General features: G+C 39.6%; 1 protein-coding gene and 1 long non-coding RNA gene across 3 annotated transcripts in view; both read right to left on the minus strand.

The window, feature by feature from the left end:
• Positions 1-1,373: 1,373 nt before the first annotated feature.
• On the minus strand, positions 1,374-5,819 carry LOC143012127 (uncharacterized). 2 transcript variants are annotated; one of them, XR_012964983.1, is made up of 4 exons: positions 5,585-5,819; positions 4,653-4,722; positions 3,783-4,212; positions 1,374-2,196 (listed from the first exon to the last, which is right to left on the minus strand). It is a non-coding gene; the product is annotated as an uncharacterized LOC143012127 (long non-coding RNA). The 2 variants fall into 2 exon arrangements; XR_012964982.1 differs by having other exon boundaries at positions 1,374-4,212; positions 5,585-5,817.
• A 1,004-nt stretch (positions 5,820-6,823) lies between these two features.
• The window catches only part of LOC143012134 (tight junction protein 2-like), a 46,142-nt gene continuing 25,366 nt past the window's right edge, over positions 6,824-27,599 (minus strand). Inside the window, exons 8-23 of the mRNA XM_076165197.1 lie at positions 24,785-24,890; positions 24,579-24,694; positions 23,738-23,801; positions 22,978-23,128; positions 22,198-22,306; positions 20,006-20,225; positions 18,852-19,036; positions 18,227-18,322; positions 18,010-18,089; positions 17,334-17,544; positions 16,046-16,146; positions 14,353-14,571; positions 13,482-13,589; positions 12,081-12,581; positions 11,877-11,962; positions 6,824-10,313 (exon numbers count right to left, since the gene is read on the minus strand). Of these exons, the coding sequence (XP_076021312.1) occupies positions 10,172-10,313; positions 11,877-11,962; positions 12,081-12,581; positions 13,482-13,589; positions 14,353-14,571; positions 16,046-16,146; positions 17,334-17,544; positions 18,010-18,089; positions 18,227-18,322; positions 18,852-19,036; positions 20,006-20,225; positions 22,198-22,306; positions 22,978-23,128; positions 23,738-23,801; positions 24,579-24,694; positions 24,785-24,890 (2,495 nt within the window). The 3' untranslated portion in view covers positions 6,824-10,171. The remainder of the gene's footprint in view (positions 10,314-11,876; positions 11,963-12,080; positions 12,582-13,481; positions 13,590-14,352; positions 14,572-16,045; positions 16,147-17,333; positions 17,545-18,009; positions 18,090-18,226; positions 18,323-18,851; positions 19,037-20,005; positions 20,226-22,197; positions 22,307-22,977; positions 23,129-23,737; positions 23,802-24,578; positions 24,695-24,784; positions 24,891-27,599) is intronic.

Below are 27,599 nucleotides of genomic sequence, written 5' to 3' on the forward strand. Positions count from 1 at the left end.
AGGTTTTGATTTCACTTCAGTTTTTGCTCTCACAACGTGAATCCAGCCCCAGGCACAGAGCAATACATTGTTTTAAGTTTATTTTAATCAGTTATGTTCACATACAATATTACTTAAGAATATGAGATTCATATTTTAGTTCCTTGTCCTTGACATGTTAATTAGCGTTCATTTTTATTCAGTGTGTGCGTTCCAGGGCCAGCTAGCTAGCTTATCTGCTAGCTTCTCTAGCTAGCTACGTCGGTCTCAGTCCAGCTTGGTGGGTAATGATTTAAGATTAGACTTGTTTTAAAGTACGTGGCCAATACGTGTCTTCAAACTCATCAACTCACTATATCCTCTGTTGTGCCACTGTTTGTATTACGAGTTTTAGTTGGCATGAATACTAATCCCTTTTGTCGGAGAAATATGATCTAGTAGTAGAAGAAGAAGTTCTGCTACTAGAGTGTGTTGTGATCCATGCTCATTTTAAGTATGTGGTTCTTGTGTAGGAAACTATAAGGAACTCGTGCATCCACCAAGGCCGAGAAGTCCTCCAGTCCCTCAGTGAGGACATTTCATAAGCTAGTGACTAGACCATGACAACATTTTACTGTTGCGGTTGATGTTGATATTTCAATCTTCAATTAAATAGTGAGTTTACATGTTCACCAGGTTTGGGTATATTACCTGAGACTTATTCCCTCATGAGATTTGTGACAATTAATCCAATTTTGGAGGAGATACAAACAACTATTTTGGCAGAACTCCTTGATCGCAAATGTGTCACATCATCACCTGTTTCATGGAAATCCTTCAACAATTGTTTTAGATATCCTACAGACAGAATTACAAATCTGGCACTCACGTTCGAGTCGATTGGATCACTTCCCTCTGACTTTCACACCGATTCCTGGTGGCGAGGGGTTTATGGGACAACCATCGAAGGCAGAAGTAAAAATCTATCTTTCTGGGGTCAGCTTGCACCGGATTGATTGCTATTAATTTTTGCGTAAGAGAAATGTTGAAGTTATTATATAATATAATAATCATAGAACAATACATACTTGTTCCTATATTTATGCTTTTTCTCTCAGTACAAGATGACTTTAGTGAAGGGATCAGATAGAGAAAGAACAGATGTGTGTACCAAATGTTGAGATTCAGAGGATCATGGAGAACAAGGACAGATGATGTATGTAGAACTAGGCGTGTAAAGGCTCCATTCACCCATTCAGCATGCATTTGTAAGCCTGCCTTCATTTGCGTCATGCTCCAGCATTAATAAAGTGTGAAGAGATTTGTCTTGTTTCTCATTATTGTCAGAGTGGAATTAAAAAATAATTGCCATGACAACATGATACAAAAAAGGATTTCTATGCCCATTGTACAAGTTGAGTGCCTCGTTTGTTTTTTATTTTTAACTTTATGAACAAGAACAGAATACACAGGAACATATTGCAAGGGTATCAGAACATAAATATAAATCACATTAAACATCACAAAAATATCTAGTACATCATGTTTTTCTGTTAGTTTTTTTTCAATGTATTGTTTGGTTCAATTTCCAAAAATCGGAGACTTTATGATTACCATGTCTACATCTATGGATCATAAAATCCGGTTGCTCATGTAATACCATTTTCTCTGCTGGTAGTGTAACTTAAAAAGCCAAACAATACATGCTCATACAAAAGGGAGAAATTCGACTGTACAGTATTTAAAAAAAAAAAAAAGTAACATCTTGCCATAAAGTACAAGTGTCGGGACAAGGGCAGAATCGATGACATAAATCTCAAGAGGACAGAATGAGCAGTTTACATCAGTGTCCTTTATAAAAACCTTTGTAAATACACCTTGGATAATGACAATGAATAATTGTAAACATCACTTCCTTTTTTATTAATAACCAGATATTTGAAAGGTAAGTTCTAAATCTTCAACTTGAGATGTGAAATTACTTGATTGCATTTAGAAAATGCATTCAGTAAAGACACCATCTGCCTCTTTCCACAAGTCTTGCATGAATATGACATGTAGATGAGAACATAGATGACACGGGGAAGTCTATGCAGACCCGGCAAGACCACCGGCAGGGACATATGTGGGTCAGACCCACGCATCTACAACAGAATGACTTTGCATTCTGCCCTCTGTTCGGCCTGTGGAGTACTTCCTTCCCCACATTCACTTTCGCCTTGACCAGTGCAACGTAAGCTGTTATGACAAGAGAAGAGGAAGGTAATTCCAAGAAAAAGTCAAAGGTTTACTTTCTGAACTTCAGGTTTTAGTGTGAAAGACAGGAGTGTTTAATTTGTGGTGAGTTTTGCGGTTGGGAAAGGGGAAATTAGCAGCACAAAATAATAGCAGGAGCCTAGCTGAGGTCATCCCTTTAGGAGCTCCTGCTGGTAAAAGCAGAGACATTTGAAGGCCATAAAGACTAAACAAAGTCCTCAAAGCAAAACTTGCCTGATATCCCCAGTAAGTGAACAGTTACCCAAATGTTGAGAGAAGGCTTCTGTTACTCTCCAATTTCAAACTGATGTGTGAAATGCTGCATTTCTTAAGGCTGATATTTCTGTTTTCCATTCGTCTAAATCAGTGAAACAATCTAACTCATTTATATTTTACTGTGTAACAGACATGGGCTGCCTCAAAACTTCAAAGATCAGGAAATAACTTTTGATTTAAGCTTTTTGTGACATTTTAAGCTCTGTGCCCGAAGAGCCTGATCTCGCATAAAACGTATTTGCGTCTCATGTATCATTTAAGTTCAAGACTGTTTATCTGTATTCGGACATTATAAGAAAGAAAGTAAAAAGCAAAAACTTCCGCCAATGCTGAACATTTTTCTCAGAATTTCTTAACACCCAAAACACATATTCCTATATACATTTGACTTTTGTGGTTGGATTCTTTGTTCATGTATACAAACCCCTAGGATATAGCTTCAATTGGAAGATTTATATGTTGCGGTGCAAGTATACATGTGTACAAGTACATACACAAAAGGTGTGGTGGTAATCAAAAATGAACAATTTCCATCTTACTCCTTGACCTATTCTCTTCATTAGTTTGTTGAAATATTAATGGACAACAATAATTAAATAATGGTGGTGTTCTAAATCCAGCTCTGTAGCTATCAACGATACATTAAAACTGTTTGTACTTTACTGAATCAGCCAAATCTCAACTACATGCTGGTGGTAGTTACATATTTGTTGCCCTGCTAGGCACCCGGCTTTGCCAGATCCCGCTGAAATTGCATTTTTGACCACCAGATGCAAATTGTTATCCTGATAGAAGCCAGGTAGTCTATTGATAGTCTCAAAAGAGAGAGGTAGTCCACACTCTGGGTTTTTCACTCCCAAAAGATTATTCATTAAAGCAACCAACCAGCTTCATCAGGCAGTCTGTCTGAATGGAAACCTCTCTCTTTTGTTGCTGTGAAGTGTTTTGTCCAGCCCCGGATCCTAACTTGGGTTGGACGAACAAACCACCTTGTTGTTTCTCCTTACCAACTGATCAAGGGACACATGCGGCTGATTGTTTTCACTAAGGTCGACGTATTCATTTTAAATAAATTGACCAAAATGAATGCCCAATCTCGCAATGATAACAAACGTGAAAATAACTCCTGGATCTGCCTTAAAATTGAATCAATTGTAGTTTAGCCCAAGACCAAGACACAGCACCATAAAATTTCATAAACATTTGTCCTATCTTACAACATGCCTCTCCATTCCCTCTCTCACTGGAGCAAGCCGTTTCTTAGTAGGCCTTGGTTCTTTCTTGCTCTATACCTTTGCATCCTCTCTCTGTTTGTAGCCCGGCGTTTCTCAGTGGCCTCTTGGCTCTCCTCCGCTCTATAACGCTGCATTCTCTCTCTCGCTGCAGCGCGACGTTTCTCAGTTGCCTCACGGGTCTCCTCTGCTCTATACCTTTGCATTCTCTCTCTGTTTGAGGCACGACGTTTCTCAGTAGCCTCCTGGCTCCCTTCCCCTCTGTGACTCTGCATTCTCTCTGTCACTGCAGCAAGGCATTTTTCAGTGGTGGCCTGGGTGTCATCCGCTCTGTACCTTTGCATCCTCTCTCTGTTGGAAGCACGCCGTTTCTCAGCAATCTCAGGTGTTTCATTCAGCCGCATCCTTTTCATACATTCAGCGCTTTGTTGTCTTCTCCGTTCTGGACTTATCGGCTTAAATGTTGGCATGACAGCTGAAGAATCTCCACCTAAGTGCCATACAAAATATAAATACATTATAACGAGTGTCAATTATTTAGCATAAATTAACAGAAAACCTTTCTAAAATATCATAAAACATAAAGAGGGTCTCTGGCTATAATAAACACCAAAAAAATGTTATCTGTAATTTTGACACAGTATATCTCAACTACACACCACAATCACACACAATTAAATTTGGTGCTATTGCCAAATGTGAACTATGACTACATAATGCTTTGTGATAATATAATAAAAAAATATTAATTAAGTACAACCTATAAAACATTTGACACTGTGGGTGGTCCTGTCTTATCAATATGGTGACCAAACAAAACAAAATTTACAATATATAATGAACAAAAGCCCTATAAAGAAACACAACGAAAAACACGTCAAACTATTTACAAATTGACATTTAGATACATACAAATATGTAGATATTTACCAATATTTACATACATCCTGGGAACCCTAATTTACTTCTGCACAGTTCCCAATCTTCATCAGATGATTCCCTGAAGTTTAAATACGAATAAAGTTTCACATTGTGTTGCAGAAACATTGAATTATCACTGCAATAAAAAGTTCATTAAACATTGACGGTAAAATAATTTGATATTGCAATGAAAAACAAAATAATATTTGGTTAGACATAAATAGATAGACTATCGGTTTTCAGTTAAATGACCTGAGCACAGAAGGAATTCTGGGTGATTTTAAACTGAAATTGAAATCACCACTGGCTGTTGTTTATAAATCAAAAGCTGAATAATGAACGGAGCAGAAGAGGTGGACAGCCATTCGCCATCACTAAGGGATGCCAGACCTCCATTAAGATTTGGATACAATTTAGGATCATTCACTTACATTAGGAGCAAAGCTGCATTTGTAAGAGTTGAGATTGGACATGTTCCCTTGTTCATTTATTCTCCATTTAGTTAATGTAAGATAGGATTTAAAATGACCGCAGTTACTCTTGGTGTACCAGAATAAATGAGTTTTTACTGTGTTGTTACTGAACACAGCCAGTCAGACGTGATTAGCTCACACCGACCTTATACCAACCAGTCTGTTACTTTTATTCCAGTTAGATCCTAAATCTATTGCTGTTGAACTTATTGTCTGATTCATGCATGTATAGGTCATCAGTCATGTACGCTGTAACGCACACAATTGGTGTATCCAGTGATATTATACCATGCAACTTCGCTAGTGTACTGTTTCTGAATATGGATAATCTACAACAAAAACGGCAAAATGTACGAAATGTACCAAATATGTGCACATCGTTGCTTCACGCAACCGGTTGTAATGACAATAAACTTTAGAAAACACCCCTGTTAAAATAATTTGTTAAACAAAGGGTAACTTGCTTACTTGCACCCAACCTCGTTAATATCCTGCCCCTCACTGTTGTTTTTTTTTATCCTATCCAACACCTCTTCGACCGTGTAAAACTTAAGGCGCGTTCAAGTTCTGTTTTAAATCTCCGTTTTCAAATAGTGGCAGTAGTTTTAGGCAACCGTTACGCACAGCCACACAAATATTTTACAAGCAGTAAACAATAGCTGATGGGGAAACCCTGCCACCAATCGAGGGGGCTTTTACTCAGCTCACCAATGGCAGCGAGTGTTTTACGCCGTCGTCTTCTTTTTCTTCGTGTAATTTCCAAGACACCAGGCGCTACTATGGCACATTGCTGCCGCGCTCCGGCCGAAAATGGGACTCCAACCGCAACTCGTTACTCTGAAGTGGTCTGTCTGCAATAAAAAGAGAACATGTGTTACAGATTCTGATGCTCCATATGGACTAATGCTTTGTGCAAAGGGGAGGATTATAATTGGGTTCATTTATAACACAAATTGTAGCTAATATACAGAGTAGTAGCATTGTCTATGCATTTTTAATCAGGGGGTTGTATACGACATTTCATTGTCTGATTTGCAGTGTTGTGGATTAGCTAGCTATCACCATGAATGTACTTTATTCAGTAGTTTAAAAAATAAAATACAATAAATGTTGCCTTTCTAGCAACTTGCTATGTTGTTTCCACAAGTAGTGGTGTAGCCTTTGCCAAGTTGCAAAGGGGAGTCACTGTTATCACTGTTATTGCAAACACACACACGTGCTAATACTTGTTAGTGTTGCCAACTACTTTAGAAAGAGTAGCTTGGCTGCAGTTTAACTACTTTAAATAATGAGTAGCTTCTCCAAAACTGCTAATAATCCTCAATCACAAATAAACACAGGGCACAGATGTATGTGGTTTAGACTGTTTTATTTAGTGTTTTCTGGTGAAACCATAGAAAATGTCCAACAGATGAATACTTTTCATTACCATCATCTCATGTATAACGTAAGGACTCCGTATCCGTAAGTGCCGGTCAGATGTGGCAAAAATTGTAATAGGATCAAATATGCTTATATTAATGTGTCATTGTATGTATATGGTGAGGTGAAAAGGTAGGCAGATTTAAGTTTCTACATCTTTTTGTCAGTGTCCATGCTTACAAATCTATGCTCTACCATGAATGGCTGTGAGGAGAGAAATGAATGGGAAAGTGATTCCTGTTCACATTGTTTTGAGATTACACAAAACACAGAAGATGAAGAATCGACGTTATCGACCCCTTCTTTACTAAAGTGAAAGTTGGTTCAGTTGTCATAGTTTCAATAATTAGTATGAATCCATCAATATTACTGACATACGTAGGCGTGCCCATGCACATGATCAAAAGCACGCACTGACGTACACACACACACACACACAAACACGCACACATGTGAAACAGCCTAATAAAAGATGTTTCAGGGACAAATGTCAACAGGAAAACACTTTCTGGGGCAACAGTAAACACATTTGGATCCAATTTAACTTAGAACTAAACTATCTAACTTTTTCAGGCTTTTGTATATGTGATCCATGTATCCATAATAGTCCATTCAAAGGTCCACAGACCTTGTGACTGCATGTCAAATATGTCCCAACTATTGCTATAAGGTCTTTCATTGTGTATTTGCTGCATTGTTGTTTTATTTCACTGCTGTGTTAAAATCAATTAGCATATACTCTTGACACTCAGTTGTTTAAGCCATTACAAAGAACATAACATAAATGTTGCATTGTAATGCAGTTCTGAGTACAGATTCAGTTTGGTGGACTATCTTGAGACAAAAGTCTTGAGTCAAAAAACGTTTTCTCATTCAAAGTGATCAGTTACACATCTAGTAAAAAACAGGAGCGGATTTTCAGGCCATACAGAAATGCAATAGAACCAATGGCTGTCTTGGGAGGGTTGGCAATACACACTGAGAAACCCAAAACACAACTGAATGATTTACTTCATTCAATAGGTAAAATTACTATTGCTATTACTAGCACAAACCAGTTTATTGCATCCTATTCCACATTTGATGATTGTTCGTGCACTCTTAATGGCCATTTTAGGTCATAGGGTGACCTCCATTATGTTAGCATGTTACTTCAGAAGTTAAACATGACATCAGTAATATTTTCATCTCATCTGTTACTCCCTGTGGCTGGTGGAACAATCCAAACTGCCTCAACAGGTTTAATGACAGCTTTTACAAACACCAGGGCTTGCAGGTTTTAGGTTTTGCTGAGAAAAGTCGATTGGCACACAGAAAATATATTCATGTTGATTTGGAATCAAAGACAGGCTGTGTTCCATTCAGGAGTCACTTACTTGAAAGCATGAAGTCTACTCTGTTATGCTGCAAGATTCAGAGAGGTAATGTCAGTTGACCAAACCTGCGCTTGCAAACTAAGACCACCTATAGAGGATGTGCTTGGCTATCATCATCAGAGGGGGCACCAAGTCGTTGCTTTGCAATTCAAAAATAAGTTTCTGTCAGTACGTTTTGGCACTTACATCCCAAATCAGGCTAGGGAAGTCAAAGGTCAAGACTGACTGATTCAAATCAAGTCACAATGATGTAACTTGGGAGTTTTGAGTCATATGCACAATATACAAAAAATGAATTGTTCACTCTCTGGCTGTAAAACGTCTGCATTATATACACATATTTGCATCGAGGACCCAACAACAAAACCTGACAAATAAAATAAATCAATGTTCAATATTATCACCTCATCATCATTACCCAGTTAAAAGCCTTCATAACTGTGCCAGGAATATCACAAGGGGACATCAGCACATCTACAAATTATCCATTTCTCTCTGAAATAACAGAAAAACTTAAATCAAATCACTCTGCAATGCTCAATATGTCAGTAAATTAGCTTCATCAACAGTTACAACATGTTTTAATGGAATTTCCTTTTAACCAAATCAGTGTCACTGGACATTTTTCAACCTTTGCATTGGGGCAAAGGTGCCACGTCGTTGGTTGTTGGTATCAATGTCGATTTGCAATTCAATTTGGAATATGTTGAGTCATCAAACTTGTGACTTAAGTCCAAGTTGAGTCAAACTCATGTAACCACACCTCTGATGATACCCGAAAAGCAAACAAAATAAAAACAAAATAGTTTAAAAAAAACACGATTGAAATCTAGCAGACAATGCAGAAAGTCTCTGCTTCATAACTTTAATGTTTCTGTCATAACCCTTTGTACCAGCCTGGTGATGTACAATATGCAATGGCTTCTAGTTGATCCACTATATGTATATCTGGGATATACTGTATGATGTAGTCAGATTTCAGCTTTACATGTTGAAGTGGACTGAATGAATTGCAGCACTTTTAAGAGTGAAAAGGATCAGCATGCATGCATGTGTGCCTTTGGAATGAGACAGTTTTCAGACTAGTGGAGGCAGCCTCTTAACTGGGATGCAGACCTTTACAGGTTCTTAGCATAGGCAGTGTTAACCACCATGGTTAAACAGACTGAAAAGAGTGTCACCTCCAGAAACTCAAAATGTATCAACGCAAAAATGAAGGCAAACAATGTCAACACAACTGGCCACATTGTTACGATGAACAATTATTTCTGGCTTGGAATTGTAGTGCAAAAAACATTAAAACAGTGACTGCTGAGCATGAAAGATGGCAAACAATCTTGTAGACTTCAACTTGAGCGGCCTGCTATTGCCTACTATTGTAATGATAGGCAAACAGCAGCAGTCCACTGTGTGGGGACAGCATTAAGGTTTTGGTGTCATCGATTCCCTGGTTTCCCTTAAAGCTTGACAGCAGCAGAGGTTTTAGTCTTGCTGGGTGGCTGAGGGGTGTTAGAAGGACAACCCAAACCTCATGGGACTAAGAAAAGTAAAAGGCACTTCAAAAAATTGTAACAAATTCCAGTCTTGCTATATAGAATATCTCTTTCAATATACATACAATATATATTTTTATGTATGTATAGATATATACTGTATACCATATGTATACACAGGCATTATCATATACGAAGGAATGCAAGACAGAGTATAAACACTTGACCTTAGATATAATATATATGTATGTAATAATCTCTATATATTTATATATATATACATTAACTTTTTTCATCATAGCTGGCAAATACAGGAAATTATAATGATAATAAAGCTCATATGTTGGTTTGTTGAGGTTTTTGTGGGGGTGTGATTGGACAATACTCGTGGCAAGTAAGTAAGTTTCAGTTGCTGAGCACAAACTGAAGAGTTGCATAGGCAAGAAAACAAGTGGTTCCTGATCACTCAGTTTCAAGAGTTAAAAGAGGTATTTAAAAAAGAAACAATCAAATACAACTTAAAAAGAGAAGTTATATCTTAAAAAGCTAATTACAGAGGAGAGTGAGTTCCTATCCAGATGGACAGTAGAGATTTGACTTCCTCGAAGCAAAGAGAAAAAGTTTCACTCTCAATTTCAAGAAGCAAGAGTCCTTTGCACGTCAGCAGCTGACTTGTGTAGGTAATTGTGTAATGCTTTGGAAATATAATGTGCAGTATGTGGGTACATGAATGAGAGGGCGAGCACAGCTGCTGCGTGGTGGTCCTACAGTTCAGTGTCTTGATACTGGTGCGAGTTGGCTGTGTAGTATCCTTGTGCCGTCCTCTCCTTGCCTTCATCGCTGGGGTAGAGGGGACGTCCCTCGTTAGACGACGGATGACCTTGGGATTCAGGATTGCAGCTGGAGCTGGTGAGATGCAGGAAATACAAGTTGCAGCTTTCCTTAGAAAATAGCCTCTGTACTACTAGAATCTGCTAATCTGCAGCTCTACTGGACCATGGTATTGGAGTAAAGTGTAATTCTAATACTGTTGTGATTCTGGATGTCCTGCAAATATCACACCAAGAGCTCAAACTGCAATAGTGGAGATATTTAAAAAAAAAAAAACAAAGCCAACAATACAGGACCTGCAGAAATAATTAGAACTTGCTGGAGCAGGCTGACACATCAACTGCTCGTGAACACTCCACATGGAAAGACAACTGAAGGAAACCAGTGCTTCCCCAAACAAATTGATGCACACCTCAGGTTTCCAAAGCCCAATAGGGTTTGTAAATGGACATCAAAGCCAAATCCCAGCAGTGAAGCACGTTAGTGGAAGAACCAGGGTTTGGAGCTAATTTGCTTCCTCGGACCCTGGATAGATCAATATGATTGAGTGAGTGATGTGAGCTCAGGCTATATGCTGTAATTTTACTGGAGAATTTAAGAGATCCTGAAGCCTGAGGATGAATCAATCAGGGATGTGCGGTCACCTGTCTCCCTGTGAGGCTCTGCCTCACTCGTCATCAAGAAAATCAAAAAACAAATGATAATACAATAGAATAAAACAAGTATTTGTCCACTGATCTAAACTATAAATGTAATTTCTGTATGATTCCAATCATTTTATAGTCGATCACTGAATTTCCGTATTTCCTGTTCAAATACAGGGAGAGACGGGATGAGAGGCAGTGACGAAATAAGCTCACTTCAAATTGCACAATACCCCACAAACTGGATTGAGCGCATATATTATATGTCATCTCTTTCCATAGCCTCGGTTATGCGTTTCACATATGTGTTTAACATATTTAGTCTTGCTAATCTGACATAAAACTTCACTGAAAATGCAGGCGGTAAGGCAGCCAGTACTTCTGCCTAACTGAGGGGGGCGTGCGTGGCACCCCAGGTTTATGCTTGCTCTGCTGTTGCTTTTCTTCACACAGAGATGGTATGCGCTGAAACACTAGCTTTTCCATTCAATTCATTGCATTATACAAACAATTTCATTTAAAAAGTTGGGACTTAAAATGATGTGCTCTTATACTTTAGTCACGGATTGTATATACTTTCCTTTGTATTGAATGAGTATGAATTGTGGGATTGCGATGGCAAACACACAGAGGGTGCAGAACAAATGCGCTTTCTCTCTCTGAGCTGCTAGAAATGTAACGTTCTTCCTTGGTCAAATATGTACCTTACCCTACTTATTTATAAATCAGACTCTGAAAGAAGAGCCAGCGCCCCACCAGGTTAGAACCTCACTGCATGTCACTGGAATCGATCATGTTTTTAATAAAGGCATTCAAGTACAGATGTTTGTCTACAGAGAGTGTCTGAGTAAATTTTCTTTTTTTCCATGGTGCACTATCGCAGATTTACGGTAAACTGGAAAGTTACCAGGCATTGCCACAACATGTATTGTACACCTCACAAGAACACCTGCTGGAGCCTAGATATACAGTGCGGTGGCAGTAGTGCGCCTACCCAATAGGCTGTGGACGACTATTATCTAGCTTGGCAGTCTTCACCGGAACAGCATAGATGTCTGGATGTTTCTGAGTGATTTCAACCTAGACACAAAAACAGCCAAGAGGGACGGGAAGAACAAGGTTACATGTATTTTGCAAACCTTACCTGACGGGACCACTGACCAACCAAACACTGAGCCATGCCATTTCCCACACCTACCTTAGCATTCTGGGCCTCCTGCAATTCCAACAATCTGTGGGCTCGGGCAAAGTGATCCAGCTTCTCAAAGGCCTTGATCTTTCCCACGAAAGACTTTGTGGATGGGTCCTCTACTGGACTCTCCTCCAGTGTTTCCTCCTGTTGACCACAGGGTATCATTGGTGTACTGGGCAGAGCAACAGATGAGTGAACTGCAGCCTCTGTTGTACTCCTGCAGCTTCCCGGCTTGGGAGTGTTGGGGAGTTGAGGCACTCTGAGGGACCGGGATTTGCCAAAGGAGCTAAGGTGGCGAGATGGGGGTGGTGGCGGCAGCCCACAGGAGAGGACCGAGTGGGAGATTGGGGGAGGATGGTCGTTGTTGCTGCTGGCAGGGCTGCTGCTAGACGGGGAGTCATAACTTCGGCTGGAACTGGGGGGTGTAGGGTGATGCTGACGGTGGTGAGGGTGTTGGCTGGAGGAACCCGATATGAGCATTGGTTCATCCCTCACAGCCAGTTTCACCTGGAGAAAAAGGAAGTAGTTAGAGCAAAGAAATACATAGGCTTGTTTTTTTTTTATTTCTAATTCCAGGTCATATCATGCAAATGTTATGGTTCTTGTGTATTTTTTAGTTTGAAGTATTTTACATTTAATTTAACCCTACAGTTCAGTTGGATTGGTGTTATTGGGAATGCACTGTAAAAAACAAACATGTTGGAGCTTTTCAGATGGTATTGCATGAGAATTCCATGATGGTTGATCCCACTGGAAATTTGCAATGGTAATCATATTAACAGTGAAAGACACAGATGCACACATTTAAATTAATCTGATAGAAAACATTCAAAACCAAGCAACAGCCAAAACAAAGAGCAGAAAGACCAGAGAAATATTGACATAATATAGAACCCTTAACTTGTCTATAAGGGCAAACAGTAACATGTTCTTCATTCATCATTCATAAAACCCTGCATCACAGAAAAGTAACACATTTCAGTTTGATGGTACGTATTATTGCTATGAAATCTGAAATACACTGTCGCCCATTAAGTGGGAATAAAAAATTATTCCAATCTTATGGGCAACAGTGTATATTCTCCCCATGTGAAAGTTATCAACACTTGAAAGATACAGCCAATTGATTAGTCAGTTTGTTTATTTAAATGGAAGGTTTTGATCTAATTTGTTTGAGCATCGTCATTTGTAGTCGCATTATATACTGAAATATATGAGGAGGAGGGTGACTTGCTTGAGGAAGGCCAATGATTGTCAAAGAGTGTGGTGGCAAGAAATACAAAGAGGTGTTTTCTTCCCAACCAAGCAGCACCACTCATTTTTTCAGTAGTTTACATGAGGATGAAGCGTGTGCTATGTTAGCTGCCATAGTGTTTTCTTGGATTAAAAACACACAGTGTCCCCCACCTTAGATTCCGGTAGGTAGACAGGTGGAGGGCTTGACCTGTTTAGAACTTCCCGGCTGCTGATTTTCCTAATGCGAACCCGGATGTCTGGACTGTATCTGCGCAAGATCTGCACGTGCACACGCACACGCACATACACACACACACACACACACATTTTATACAGAGTCATAGCAGCCAGTTCAGTTGAAATAGCTCGTCAGTCATTTTGCTCCTGGCAGGGTTCATACAGATTTTGACCAATGAAGAAGCCATACTTGCATACATAAACCATACTTAATAAATGACACGCACATTATAGCCCAAATAGAAATTGTTAACCTTTATATTAAAGGATAAATAATTATTATTATCATGATGTCCCTAAATGGGAATAAGTGAAGCATAACATTAATATTCAACCACATCGAAACCTTGATAAAGTTTTATTTTGGTATGATATGAAATTTGATATGTGACAACCCGACATAGTTATGAATGTGGGAATATGGAAAAATGTACTCCTAAAGCAATTTGAAGTCCTCATTTATTTACATGTAATTCATTTATACTTTTAGCGCCATGATAAATAGTTCTGTTTCACTATTTCCTGGTGAACTAAGGATATTGCTTCTTCTTCTACTCACTGTTTCATAGCTCTTTTACTCTGGTGCTGATGAATCACGTCGTCGTGTTATATAAACTACAGCAAAGTGCCCGAAGGGCGCTTTCCCCTAGTTTCATCCCCTTCATCCCTTCACATCACCCCTTATTAAGCACGCAATAAGGTTATATTTCATTCTATTCTATCTGCCTGAAGAAATGCAGTTTAACAACAAGTAAACAGTATTTTAATTGCATTAAGTAAAAGAAAAGGTTTGTTTGATTCTAACCTCCTCTGCTGTGACAGGCTCGGATGAGCGGCTTATGGCGGATATGTGGAGCATGTCCAAATCTGGCTCATTGTCTGTGTAGGCCCCACCTTCATCGGCAGTGTCATCCAGGTCGGAGGTCAGCCGGCTGTCCATGCTGAGGTAGTCAGCGGACATGGCAGACAGGAAGGAGAGGCGCTCTATGTCCTGGCAGTCCAGATCACTCTCTACTCCGTCCAGCTAGAAGAGACACATGATGGATCTTGGGTGTACGGGAAGGAAAGACAGACAGACAGATAGCACGAGAACACAGAGAGAAGGAAGAAAAACAAACAGAGCCGAGCTGTAGAGCACTAATGGCAGGAAGTAGGAAGAAACATAGTGAGCATGCTCAAAGCGCACGCTGAGAGTGGCTTCTATGAAGGTGACAGAACAAGGGCTGAGCACACGCTCACTAGACCACTACAGACTAATAGGAAGACTGAATCACTTACTACATACATACATAGTTTACTGTAGGCTGTAATCTGGTAAATGTGCGTGCACACACGTGGTATACAACCATGACAGTCATTCAGGTCACTGCAGATGAATGACTGAATAACAATGAGTCAATATATACAATATATTATACTACTACATGATGAACATGTGTACAAACATTCACATTGGAAACCATACCTTGTTAATAAAGTTATTCTCTATAAAGAGATACAAGCAAGGAGGACACACACACCACCCAACAAGCTGCCTACTGAGATCCAATCAGAATGCAATGAGAACACTACAATGAATGCTGTGAATGCAAGTCCTGACATGGCATTAACCAGATAAGGTTTCCAGATACAGAGATCTCATTTTAATGCAAGGTGTAAATGAGGCCAGTTCCAAAACAGCCAAAACAGTTCCAAACACGGCGTACATTTACAAGAGTGTATTGCCCAAAAATACACAGTCAATATACTTTGAAAGCACAGTCACATGTGCTGATCATTGGCAAACAGCGGGATCATCCACCTTGACGAATGCAGGCATTTTATATTGTTTTTCAATATCCACATGACTAGTCTAGACGAGTATTTTCTCTTATATATTGAGAGCCGATATCAGTATTTGTGGGTTAAATCGTCAACTGAAATATGTTCATGTCTGTCTTCAAGGCAGATGCAGTTTGTGATCCGGAAACAAGATCTCTTTTCTAATCTTAAACAGTAAATGTCGGTCTGTCTGTGCTATGATGGGACCATTAATCAGTGCAATTTACTGCACCTTCAGTAACAACCCGCCTATGACAATACTGAGTAAGCAGATTTTCAACAATTACGATTCTGATTGTCTGCACTACTGCTGTACAACACATTTAACACTTCTGATTTGAGGTGATGACTGAAAATTCTGGATTTATACTGTCAAAGAAATAACATCAAATAAATCAAAGCACTGTGGGTCCTTGAAGGATAATAACAATGCCTATAGGGCTTTCATGAACTAAATACACTGCTATCCTTTTGGCTTTTTACTTTTCAATGCGATTCTTTACAAGATGTTCAAGCTGTGTTTTCTTCTGCACAACTTAATATTGTGATCCTGATGGAAGAACACACTGGAGGCCTGTAAAATTAATGTGTGTGTGTGTGCGTGTGCGTGTGCGTGTGCGTGTGTGTGTGTGTGTGTGCGCGTGCGTGCGTGCGTGCGTGCGTGCGTGCGTGTATACCTTGCCGTCGGACACCCACACAGTCTGCATCTGCTGCTCTCTGATGGAGTCTTTGATGCTGCCATACCAGGCATCATTGGCTGAGTTCAGATTGATGACAGCTGAATAAGCAGACAGGAGAGAAAACCATCACCTGTAAGGTTAAATATGAAGTAGACCTCAAAAGAGTCTAAAACCTCACAAATGGACCACTGACCACTATTTTATGCTATCAAATGGTTTGCGCTGGCCCGTAGTCTGGGTTTGATCGGTTTGTTATTGTTGAAGAATGAGGTCCCTGATTGTGGACAGTGCAGCCTTGTGATGAATGTTCTCGGAGGGGCACTGTCACCGCGCCTGCCAGTGAGAGATCAGTGAGCACAGTCCACTTGAAAAGCCATTCAAAAGTGAAATGCTCCCAATACAGTCGGTATAAGATCCATGATGCACTTGGTGGGATGTCCTCTCTTGGCACCCTCAGTGAGTCTGACATATCTGACGTTTTTGGACCTGGATTCTAGGTCCTCCAACTTTGGTTGTCCATCTTGAGGGAGCTGCAGAACGATTCCAGTTCATCCAGCCGATGTCATTGTAGGTGATGTCAGTTTCAAGCACTCCAGCGTTCCCTAGTCTCTGTGACATCTGAATGGAGATTTTGCATTTAACTTGATAGATTTGTCCTTGACAAATTTGTCCTCTAGATTTTATTTAAATTTGTAATTTTGAGAAGCAGTGACGTCCGGTGAGGTTTCTTTCAGAGTTACATTTAGAAATACAGTATATAAATTCAATAGAGTAGCTTAAATGCCCTGCCTTGACCTCACGTCCATAGTGAGGAGCAAATCTGATGGCAAGAGTTCTTTCATCTTAGCTGTCGTCATAGACAGAGCCTGCAGGATCTGCTGCAACAGGGCTCACCTCTAACTCACCAGTCTTTTCATTGGTCAAACCAGAGCCTGAAGTTGTGTGTATTAGGGCACGTTTCTTGGTTATAGGTTTACGGGGCATGGTGTGTAGAGATTTTAGGTCAGAAAGTACAAAAACTATGTTTCAATCAGTTATTTGCAGAGCTAATACAGACACTGAAAACTGGTCTTGAGTGACCCCAATCGGAGAATCATTGAGTGTGGAAGATTTGCTATTGATTCTTGTGCAATGTTCCCTTTTGTATAGATATGATTCCTTCTACTTGGTTGTATCCATTGATAGGTTTCTATTTTGTAAACATATATCCAAGCAGTGGCTGCTCTATGTGAACTTTGTGAACAGTGGCATTTCAGGATGTGTGTGATGCGTGTCAAATACCAACCAGTGAATAAGTGTGAGCAGGTCTTCCTCAGTTTGACAGCTTGATCATAGAGTTTTCGAGCACTGCGATTAGAATTGGAGATGACCCTCTGCCTCATGGCCTTGATGCCATGCTTGCTGTCTGGGTTGAGGAGGATCACGATAGGATACCACTGGGTGTAGTTCAGAGTGTCTACCGCTTTGGGTGTCACATCCAATAGGGCATGTTTGTCCTGCACAGAGTGAGTAACACACACATGTGATCAGGGAAGTCACTGACAAGCTTTTATCCTGTTATCTAATGTCATAAACAAAGACATTGCAGACTCTCACTCATATGGAGATCAATGTTCCAGAATAGAATCAGTGCAATCATTGTCACTCAATTATTGACAATAATTCTGTTATTTGCACAGCATCAAATTATAATTCATAGTGCTGATTTTTGTCTTGCTTTGTACAAAAACAAATTAAACATGAGTATTTAAAAGTGGCTGCTGTGTGCTAGGAGAAGTTTGTGTCGGTCCAATTAGAGATGTTTGGTCTTGTGATCTCCACCCAGCAGAGCATGAACCATAAGGTACTGTTAATACAGTTCATGAACTAAAAAAACACATTAATACCGAAATACATAATCAGGATTTCTACCATCATGAACACATGATGATGTACGAGGAGGAACATTTGACAGTGTGTACCTGCTCAATAATTTGTCGGATGGTGTTAAGACGAACTACGCCTGAGGATTTCTCAGATCCAGCGTCTTTGGGCTCAGTTTCTGATGTAGAGATGGAGTGATCAATGCAAAAGTTATTTCAAATGAACAACATAAAACCAACAACATTAAATAATATTGGAAAAGGGCATTTCACACTATGTACACACAAAAATCCAAATAAAAAGGAAGCGACTCACTGGCAATAACAAACAAGTCAGGCATCTCTGTGGCCAGTTTCTCAGTGGCAGCATCAGCAATCGGACCGAAGAGCACGACAGGACGCCGGAAACCAGCTGCAAGGACACACTGATCAATGCAGGGCCACCTGGATGCTGCCTGTGAGTTTGGTTTTCCTCCTTGCTCCATGGCTGATCCATTTTTTCAATTAAAGTAAAGTTACCTTCTTTGTGTGGACCCTCACTGTTGTGGTTCCAGGTGCAGGTACACATTTACAGGAAGTTGCAACTCCCGGTTAAAAATCTGATCACGATGTGAGTGAGACCACATTCCTATCCCTTCCATTTGCCCAGTGCTAGTGCCACGCAGTGGACAGTGTGGTTTATGGTATTTATATCAGGGAACCTGGAAATGCCCATTAACATCCAGTGTTTTTTTTTCTGTTCATGGCCATGTTAGACTAAAAATGTTTCATCAAAAACCTATTGTTGGGTCCCCTCAGGTTTAAGAGGTAAAAAATAAGCCAGATCCAACACTCTGACACTAAAAGCACAGATCAGAGGTTCTGTTTTCTAATATTATACTGTATAAAAATGAATTAAATTAAAGACAGAATAGATACAGAATATAAAATACTACACACACCTTCTCGAAGCACCACCCGTTCATAGGCAGGGAAGCGAGTGGCCAGAGTCAGACTGTTGAGATTTTCTCTGCTCTTCCTCAGGTCCTTCCTCTTCACTGTACGTTGACCCCGCAACCTCCAGAAGTCAGCTCGGTCACCAGCACAAGTTTTATGCACACTCTGGACACTGGCCATCTGCTCCGCTCTGACAGGGAAGAATCAAACCTTTAACTTTCCATTATTTTATGTGTGTCCAGATTTTGACCTTCTGATACATTCTAATAAGAAGACACAGATTCTGTAAGACCTGTGAAAATCAAGTTGGACCAAGTCTTAGTTATCTTATTTACATTCAAAGCTAGTTAAAACTACAGGCAAAATAAAAATTGTAGACCCTACATGGACATAAGGACAAAATTCACGAAAACATGATGGTAGTCTGTAATGTACAAACTGTTGGGTTATGGTCAGAGATGAAAGTAGACGTTTTTGCCAGTTCTACTACCACAACACAATGAAAAATAAGAGGGACAGAGGTACGGAACAATAAATCAAGTGCACCCTTCCATGAGCTGTGTGTGTTTAGGACGTAAAGGTTCAGCAAAGGTATTCAGAAAAGCATCCGCTGTACATCCCCAGGAAGGTGGTCCTTTTACCACCAACATTATTCACAATTAACATAACGATACTGGCACATCCTTTACCCAAGGCTAGGATTGCCATCAACACAGATCACTATACAGAATGTATATTTTAGCAACACTAAAACAGAGCGCAGATAGAAAATCTAAAGTCCAACACTGTTGCACCAGAACACCAATTCGTATCACTTCAAAAAGGAGAAGGAAATAAGAGAGAAAATGGCAAAGGTGAAAGGAGGATGAAACAGAAAGAAGAGCTGATGGAGGAACAGATAGGAATAGAGCTGAAAGGATGGGCAGTGGCATGTTTGGCTGGATGGACACCTGATCAGACGTCTGGTCTTTAATTAATCACAAGGGCTCAGATTGCCAGTAGTGGCCAGTGACTAGGACGGGCCACTGTAATCTGGAGTTGAAGTACAGAGTTTCACAAGTACCCAACCGGAAACAGCCTGTGGAAAACCTGACATGCATTCTTGACTTGCCTGAAATACCTGTACTGTGGTATTTATATCTCCCGGTGCCCAGCTTACCTGCTTTTGTTAGGAATGATGCCCTTCTCCAGCAGCTGCTTGTCCTTGCCAACGCGGATGGCGAGCCAGTTGCCAAGCTTGCCGTCATACAGGGTGTCCACCACCTTAAAGATGTTGCCCCGCAGGAAGGCCAGGCTCTGAGGAGTTTCTTTCTCATATTCGAAATGGGTTCGAATGAAAAAGGAGTCCCCACGTCCTGACACCAGGATGTCATTGTAGACTAGAGTCATAACAGTGTAGAACGGAGTGACAGATGAAGTAGAAGGATAGAAAGTGAAGAAACAGTGGGTAAAGGAGAAGGAATACAGTTTCACTACTCAGACCATGGTCGTGTAAACCTGTATTTGTGGTGACTACAGGACAATCATAACCAGTGTCACCAAAGTTTCTCCCACTTCAAACAAAACACCACAACCAACCTCCCACCGTCCACATTGCCAAGCTGCCCCCTGCCTCTCCAGAGGTTTCTTCCTTTTTTTCCTTATACATTAAGGTATTCTCTGGAGTTTTTCCTTGTCTTCCTACAGAGAGCTTTGGGCGAGGTCGGGAACTTTCCAGATGTTGTGGGTCTGTAAAGCCCTTTGAGCCATTGTATGTGATATTGGGCTATACAAATAAAGTTGACTTGACCTGACTCAAAGTTTGGCACCAAACTTTGCTCATGTCATCAGTCCTGCCAAACCAGAGTAACCAGTCTTCTATTTATTATTGAGTGTTACATTGTCTGGATACTGACAGCGGCTTTAAGAACTTGGGATTGAAATGCAATCCAATGTGTCAGAACATATACAAATGTGGACAAGTTGAAAGATTCATCCTCAGCCAATCACATTGACTTTTACCCATCAACACAGCATGCTGCAACCAAACTAACAGTTGCTATAAGCAAGGTGTCTGACTGGTTAGCTACTGCATGCATTACCCCCACTCATCAAGATCAGGCATCCAGTGTCCTTTTGCCGCAAAAGTTTTTTGATGATTCTATTCATCATTTGTCTCAAGCCTGTGTACTCTCTCTACAAACATGTCCTGAAACGCTACATGGAAAAAAAAAAAAGGGATTTACAACACTAACATTTTACACTAACATCAACTACTAATCAACTACGATATGCTATATTTATAAATCCTGATGTTTTTGTTTCAGTCTTTCCTCTAGCGCCCCCATAAAAATTTCCATGTGTAAACATTGTGTAAATCTCATTACCAGTCGGCTGAGTCATCATAGGGACAATATGGCAATAATAAACACTACAACAGTGCTTCCTAAACGTTTTCCTTCATGCCCCTCTTTTATAGATCAGAAGTTTTCACCTAGTTTATTTATGAAATACTGTATCTTGCTGACAAACAGAACAACAAAAATACGAATATAAACTTTTTGATGGCAATAAGAAAATACAGACTAATTGATTGCCAGCATTAGTATGAATTAAAACTAATTCTATTGAGTGAATTGATCCTCAACTTAGACTTACAGTTAATTAGCACGGGTTAGTACCTTAACCTTGAAATGTTTTTCCCCCTCACAGGAGTATGTGGGCTGTGAGAAGTCTAATTCCTGATGTCAGTTATCATTTCAAGATAAAATATAATTTCTCATCAAAAAGGCTAAAGCTGATTTCTTTCAGGGTCACAAGCTCAAGGAGGTCAATGCATTCATTATATAACACTAATTCTGTGTGTGTGTGGAACAATTAGCCTTATCTGGTCTAAAAGCCTCAGGGAATCAAGCTGGTATTGCCATTATTACATAGAAAAATCACAGCAAGAGAGAGACACAGAGACCGCAAAGAGCCACAGCCACAGCCACAGCCACATTCTCTCTGAAAAGCTACAATTGCGTGAATTAAAACTCCTCGTATGAACACTTTTGTTTGATTGCTCATCAGTATATTATCATTATTTAACAAGATAGACAAATAAATAGACAGAGTAGATGAATAGAAAAAATACAGACAAACCCAAACACCGTTTTTAGCAATATTGTCAATTTGTAGGCAACTGCATTGTAAAATTGCACACTAATGACAAATGAATGCCTAAAAATGGACTCAGATTGATACTAAACTTACATCTACGTGTGTAAATGCTACTTTCTGCAAATGCCTTGTGGCAAACAGTGGATGTATTGAGGTCAAGGGAAATTTGAGTGACCACGCGTGATTGACATAGTAATAGGAATCTTTTACCATCAGGTTTGCTCTTTGCTATGATGGTGATGTCCTCCCCTTTAGGAATCTCCAGCAGGAAGAGCACTGCTTCCTCCCTCACAACGCCTTGAAAATTGTTGTTGTTCACCTTCAAGGCAACCGAGAATCATCAGTGTTACATCTGTGTCCTGCAAATATCTGCGACAAACACTGATAGTCAGAAAAACTGTAACATAAAAATATGTCTTCTAAACCACATTACGCATGTAAATCTAACTTTAACTTAGTTAGCCCTGCAGTTTATCATATGTACCCCGCACCCGCACTTACCCACTGAGTATACAATCAGCACCTCTCCCAGTAAACCCGGATCACACTGTGCAATATCCCCAATGTGCAATATGTAACGTATTCATTCACTCGAATTTGCAATTTTTTTAGATAGGCTCTTTACTTTTGTTAGGCTCTTATCTTATTTTAACTTAATGCCCTTTATTGCTTTGCACTATCCACTTTGCTGCTGTAACGTGTGGATTTCCCCTTGTGGGACAAATAAAGGATTATCTTATCTTATCTTCTCCTATAAAGTTTGATTTCCTTCAGTACCTCCACCAAGCCTGAATCACATTGCAAGAATGCTGTAAGTGCACAGTGTAGAGACAGAAGTGAAAATGACCTCAAAGGTAATAAAGCAATATTTCTTATCACACTAGATCATGTGGTTTTAGCAGTAATAAATGTGCAGAAACAGAATAAAGAACATTTTAAAGGTTTGTTTTACTGTATGGAATGAGAAGCGTTTGTCTTTGGACCTGCTACCTTTAATATCTGGTCTCCGATCTGAAGGCCCTCCTCCTCAGCAGGACTGCCCTCTTGAACACCAGCAATATAGATGCCAACATCATTTCCTCCAGCCAGCCTCAGCCCAACACTGTCCCCTTTCTGGAAACTCACCATCACCGTGTTAGTGCTGCAAGGAGAGCGATACACACTTCCATAAAAACACAGGCACCTAGCACCACAGATGAACAGGATGTGATAACATCATATAAACAGACACAATGTCACAGCAACGAGTTCCAAACAATGACTATAGAATCTTTTCACCTTCGTTTGACCTTGCTCCAAAATGGAGCTCCAGATAAAAATGCTTGGAGACATCTTTGTAATACCATAAGTCCATCTTCTGTAATTTCCTGCTTCCCAAATCCAGCTCATATAACACATGTACATGTAGGACCAGTGTACTTTAAAAAATTAGCTCTAGCTTTTAAGTAGTTAAGATGAAGTTAAGTAGTTCAGCTACTTAACTTAGTAGTAGTAGTAGTTCAGCTACTTGTAGCTGAACTACTACAGGGTGGGTCAGAGAACAGTGAGGGATTCTTTAACTTTAAAGCAATAGGATGTCAGTACAGATGAGGAAAAGAATTGGATTTGATAAGAGCAAGATATTTTCACAAATCTGCAATGGAAGTAACACTTCTTCACTTCTTGTGGAGCTCCAGATTGTCACTGATTGTAACACTTATTTCCAGTCTAACACTCTTTCATTTCCCTTAAATAAAGATAGAAAACTCACCCATATATTTTTTCATCTTCTGCAGTGGGTCGGATGAGAATCTTAGGTGTGGTTGTTACAACACCTGTATGAGACAAAATAGTATGAAAATGTTTCCAGGATATGATGAGATGTTCCTATAGAAATCCCTATAGCTTGTATAATTTTGGTGCTAAAGGTGTTCCAGCTGTCAATAAAACATGTGGCATCCTAAACCAGAACACACAGTAATGCAAGTACTGGCCTTTTTTACCTGGATCACAATGTCATGTGACACTACTGCCATGTAGGCTTGTTAACGTATTTATTTATTGAATCACTGGTTCTGCTGTAGTAAATTATTTGTTATTCATGTTGACTACTCACCCAGTACTGTTGCACAGTCACATCATTCTTTCCAAGAGATCCAAGACTGATTAACTGATTAACTTAACTGTCACAATCTTGAGCCTTACTAGTGTTGTTGGATATTTTAAGAAAGACAAAGGGAAGTTTTCAGTGTGATCTAACACACTCCTTCTTCCTTATATGCTGTTTCTCTATGTGCGACTACCTGCACACATCTGCTGCATTTGTTTTTGTGTGTGTGTGTGTTTACTTGGTTTGTGGCTACTGGCAAAGTCTGCTTACTATATTAAACTGCCTGGACTACAGAAACAACAAAAGGGTGAATCACCATTGAATAAAAGTTGAAAATGCTTTAGACAACTATTTTTAATCAATTAATTTACTAAGGTGATAATGATAATTGTTTCATTCAATTGAAGTGTTGCTCTTATATTGGGTTTGTTTCTAGCTGTCACTGTGAAGAACACAATATTGTCATGGCAAGCTACAGTGAACAGTGGACTATGTTGATTACCTGTAGGCTCCTCTGTGTGTGGAGCAGCTTTGTCAAGCTCAGAGGCTTGTGGGTCTTCAGGAACTCTGAATGGGGAAGCCATGGCCGACACTTTGGCTGTTCCGATTGGCTCTGCCCTGTCACACACACACACAGAAACAGACTAATAATGCATTATTTCCACCAACATTGTGCCAGTGCTAATGCTGTGCTCGGATTGTCTGTACCTGGTATTGTCTCTTTCATTAGATGAGTGGGAGGACAGGTCTGACTGGCGGGACTTCCTCTCCTCTGGGGGAGAATAGGAATGGTAGGACTCCATCTCAGACATGTCTGACAGACAGACAAACAGAGACGTCTCATTAGGCACACTGTGAATCATTTCAAGAAATGCCCCTCCCCCTCCAGACAGTGTGCCACCGTCACCAGCAGTAGGAAAAGGTTATCACAAAGCCCAACACCAGCTAATGAATGCCTGGGAAAGAGTGACAACCTTATTAGAGACATTTGTCTGAGGACAAACTCTGATCCCATAGCTCAATTTATGATGTAAAAGCAGCCAATACAGGGACAAAAATGAAAATAATGTGTAAATATGCTACCTATCAGTTGGCTATTTTGATTTAAAAAAGGCAAAAACCAGTTTACTTTGTTTAAGCATCATAATCTTCCAATGTATCAGTTTCATACAGATTTCATTGTAGTCAATCAATTTCCCGCCTTAAAGATTGAAATGCAGGAATGTCTCAATCTAAGAAGAGACATAAAATTCATCAGGTTACTAACCCCCTAAACCATAATTTCTTTGCTCTTTTTCATCATAATCCAGACAGCAGGGATAATTTTATCTCTCCCAGTTGAGAATTACAGAGCAAATACAAAAACCAAATTCACATGATTCTTCCCAACATTCTTGATTGCTTTTTGTTTGCATTACATACTGCAAACTTTTACATATTGTGCTTTTCATTAACCAGATAACATATCTGGATAAAGATTGCCTTTTAATCAAGGTTTGTGAAGGTTTTCTTACTGTTTTAAATTCATTTAAAAAAAAGCTTCTGGTCCTAAAACACGTATGTAAACTATGCTATGGGTTCTCTTTGTCGCCTCCCTGCTTGCTCTCACAAATCAATAGGAGTTGTGACTAGTGTATCAGGATAGAGACCTCATTTTAAAACAAGGTGTAAATGCAGCCAGTAACATTGTGTGTTTTGCTCAGGCAACCTGATACATTCATACAGTATGATTCAATAAACTTAATGAGAAAACTAAAATTAGATTGCATTGCCAAACTGATTGGACTGTTGTCATTTAGTGAACCTGGGTATGTCACTGGCTACTTTTACCTTAGATTGAGCTCAGAAGACACAGAGGCAAAGCAAATTAGAGATGGAAGGTTTGACAAAAGCCTGCACACCAAAAGTACCAAGGAATTTCAATGTGAGGGACAAGCAAGCGAACCACATAAAAAAGTGACAGTCTGCACCTCTTCAAATCATATACCATGACAAACCACTATTACACTTTGATAGAGGTGTAGCGTCCTGTCATTCCAGACCATACACAATTTAGCAGTGGTTAGTCAGTAGATGCGAGGAAACTGGGGGTGTTGCATAGGTGCGTTTCACCAGAGACAAACCATAACCAGGTAGTTTGATAAGAGTTAGACAGATATTCTGCATGCAAGTCTGTCACCATAAGTAATGGTAATGACAACTAGGAAAGCACAGGATGAAGACAATGGCGGTTACATTAGTCGGTGCAATGATACCCCATTTCTGACCTGGAAAAAGCCAATGAAAATGAACTGCTACATACCCCCTTTAGTAGTAGACGGAGAGATGGAACGAAGAACGTGAAGGTTGTGTGGAAAGTAGGGTTGATTTTTGAGGTGCTAATTTAACTGCATTGATCCAAAACAGTAAACGGTAAAGTAACGTTGGTCACCGATTTTGTATTATTTACCTGCCGGAATCTATGGGCTCTTGCTGAAGAGGCAGTACTTTTAGGAGTCGAGACGCATGCAATAGTGTCAATAGATTAGCCCAGTCTTGTATTGCTAGGTTGACGTGCACCTTAGGGAGAAGGTAGATTTAAAGTCAGTCAAATGAAAAAACACGTTTGTTTGATTTGATTGTTGTTTGTTTGATTCTGAAGATTGATACATATATTGATTGTTGGTTTTTCATTCTGATTATCGTTTTGTCTATATATTAGTATATATACATATAAAAAATAAATATATTATTTCGAGAAATAAAAGTTGACAATTCAGTTAAGCATGAAAAGGGTTGGGTTAAAGTAAATGTGTCAAAATAATAAAATTGTGGTTGAAATTAGTTTTCAAATGCATTGATGTGTAAAAAATCAAATCAAATTGCCTTAGGGTCAAAGATTTAGACCCCTGTGGTTCTTGAGTTCACATAATTTGCCATCAATAGCAATGACGGCCAAACTCTGATTGGGTCCAGATTGCAAAATTCTGCACTTTATTTCTATACTTTATTTTACTTAAGGAAACTCATCCACTGCACATGGATTCAGCAGTGTGTGATATAAAACAGAAGAAGCTGTGCAGTGTAAGCGCATGCGCGCGCGCGCACACACACACACACACACACACACACACACACACACACACACACTTATGAAGTTGATGTTTAATAACTGTTGCTTTAAAAGTAAAAATCCATGCAAATGGCACTGCTTTTAGTTTGAGCCCTAATTTTGTCACACATCACATTTACAAATATTCTAGTCTTGAATAATCTAACTGTTATTTTTTTACAACCTGAAGAGAAACTCCCATATGAAGATCCTCATTACAGGTCTTCACAGGTCAAACATTTTGGACCAAACCCAAAATAGAATGAAAAATAGACATGCACAAATAATATTCCCCAAAAAATAACGCAACCTGAGGATAACTGCATAATTCCAAAACGTGCTCAACCACAACAGACTCAAACAGAAAGAGAGAAGACAAACCCTGCCACCAGTGTGATTCTCCTCCAATGAACAAGCACCTTTTCTTTCTAC

Source organism: Genypterus blacodes, unplaced genomic scaffold, assembly GCF_046128005.1.
Source record: "Genypterus blacodes isolate CSIRO-AG114 ecotype Tasmania unplaced genomic scaffold, CSIRO-AGI_Gbla_v1 ptg000141l_1, whole genome shotgun sequence".
NCBI classification, from domain to species: domain Eukaryota; kingdom Metazoa; phylum Chordata; class Actinopteri; order Ophidiiformes; family Ophidiidae; genus Genypterus; species Genypterus blacodes.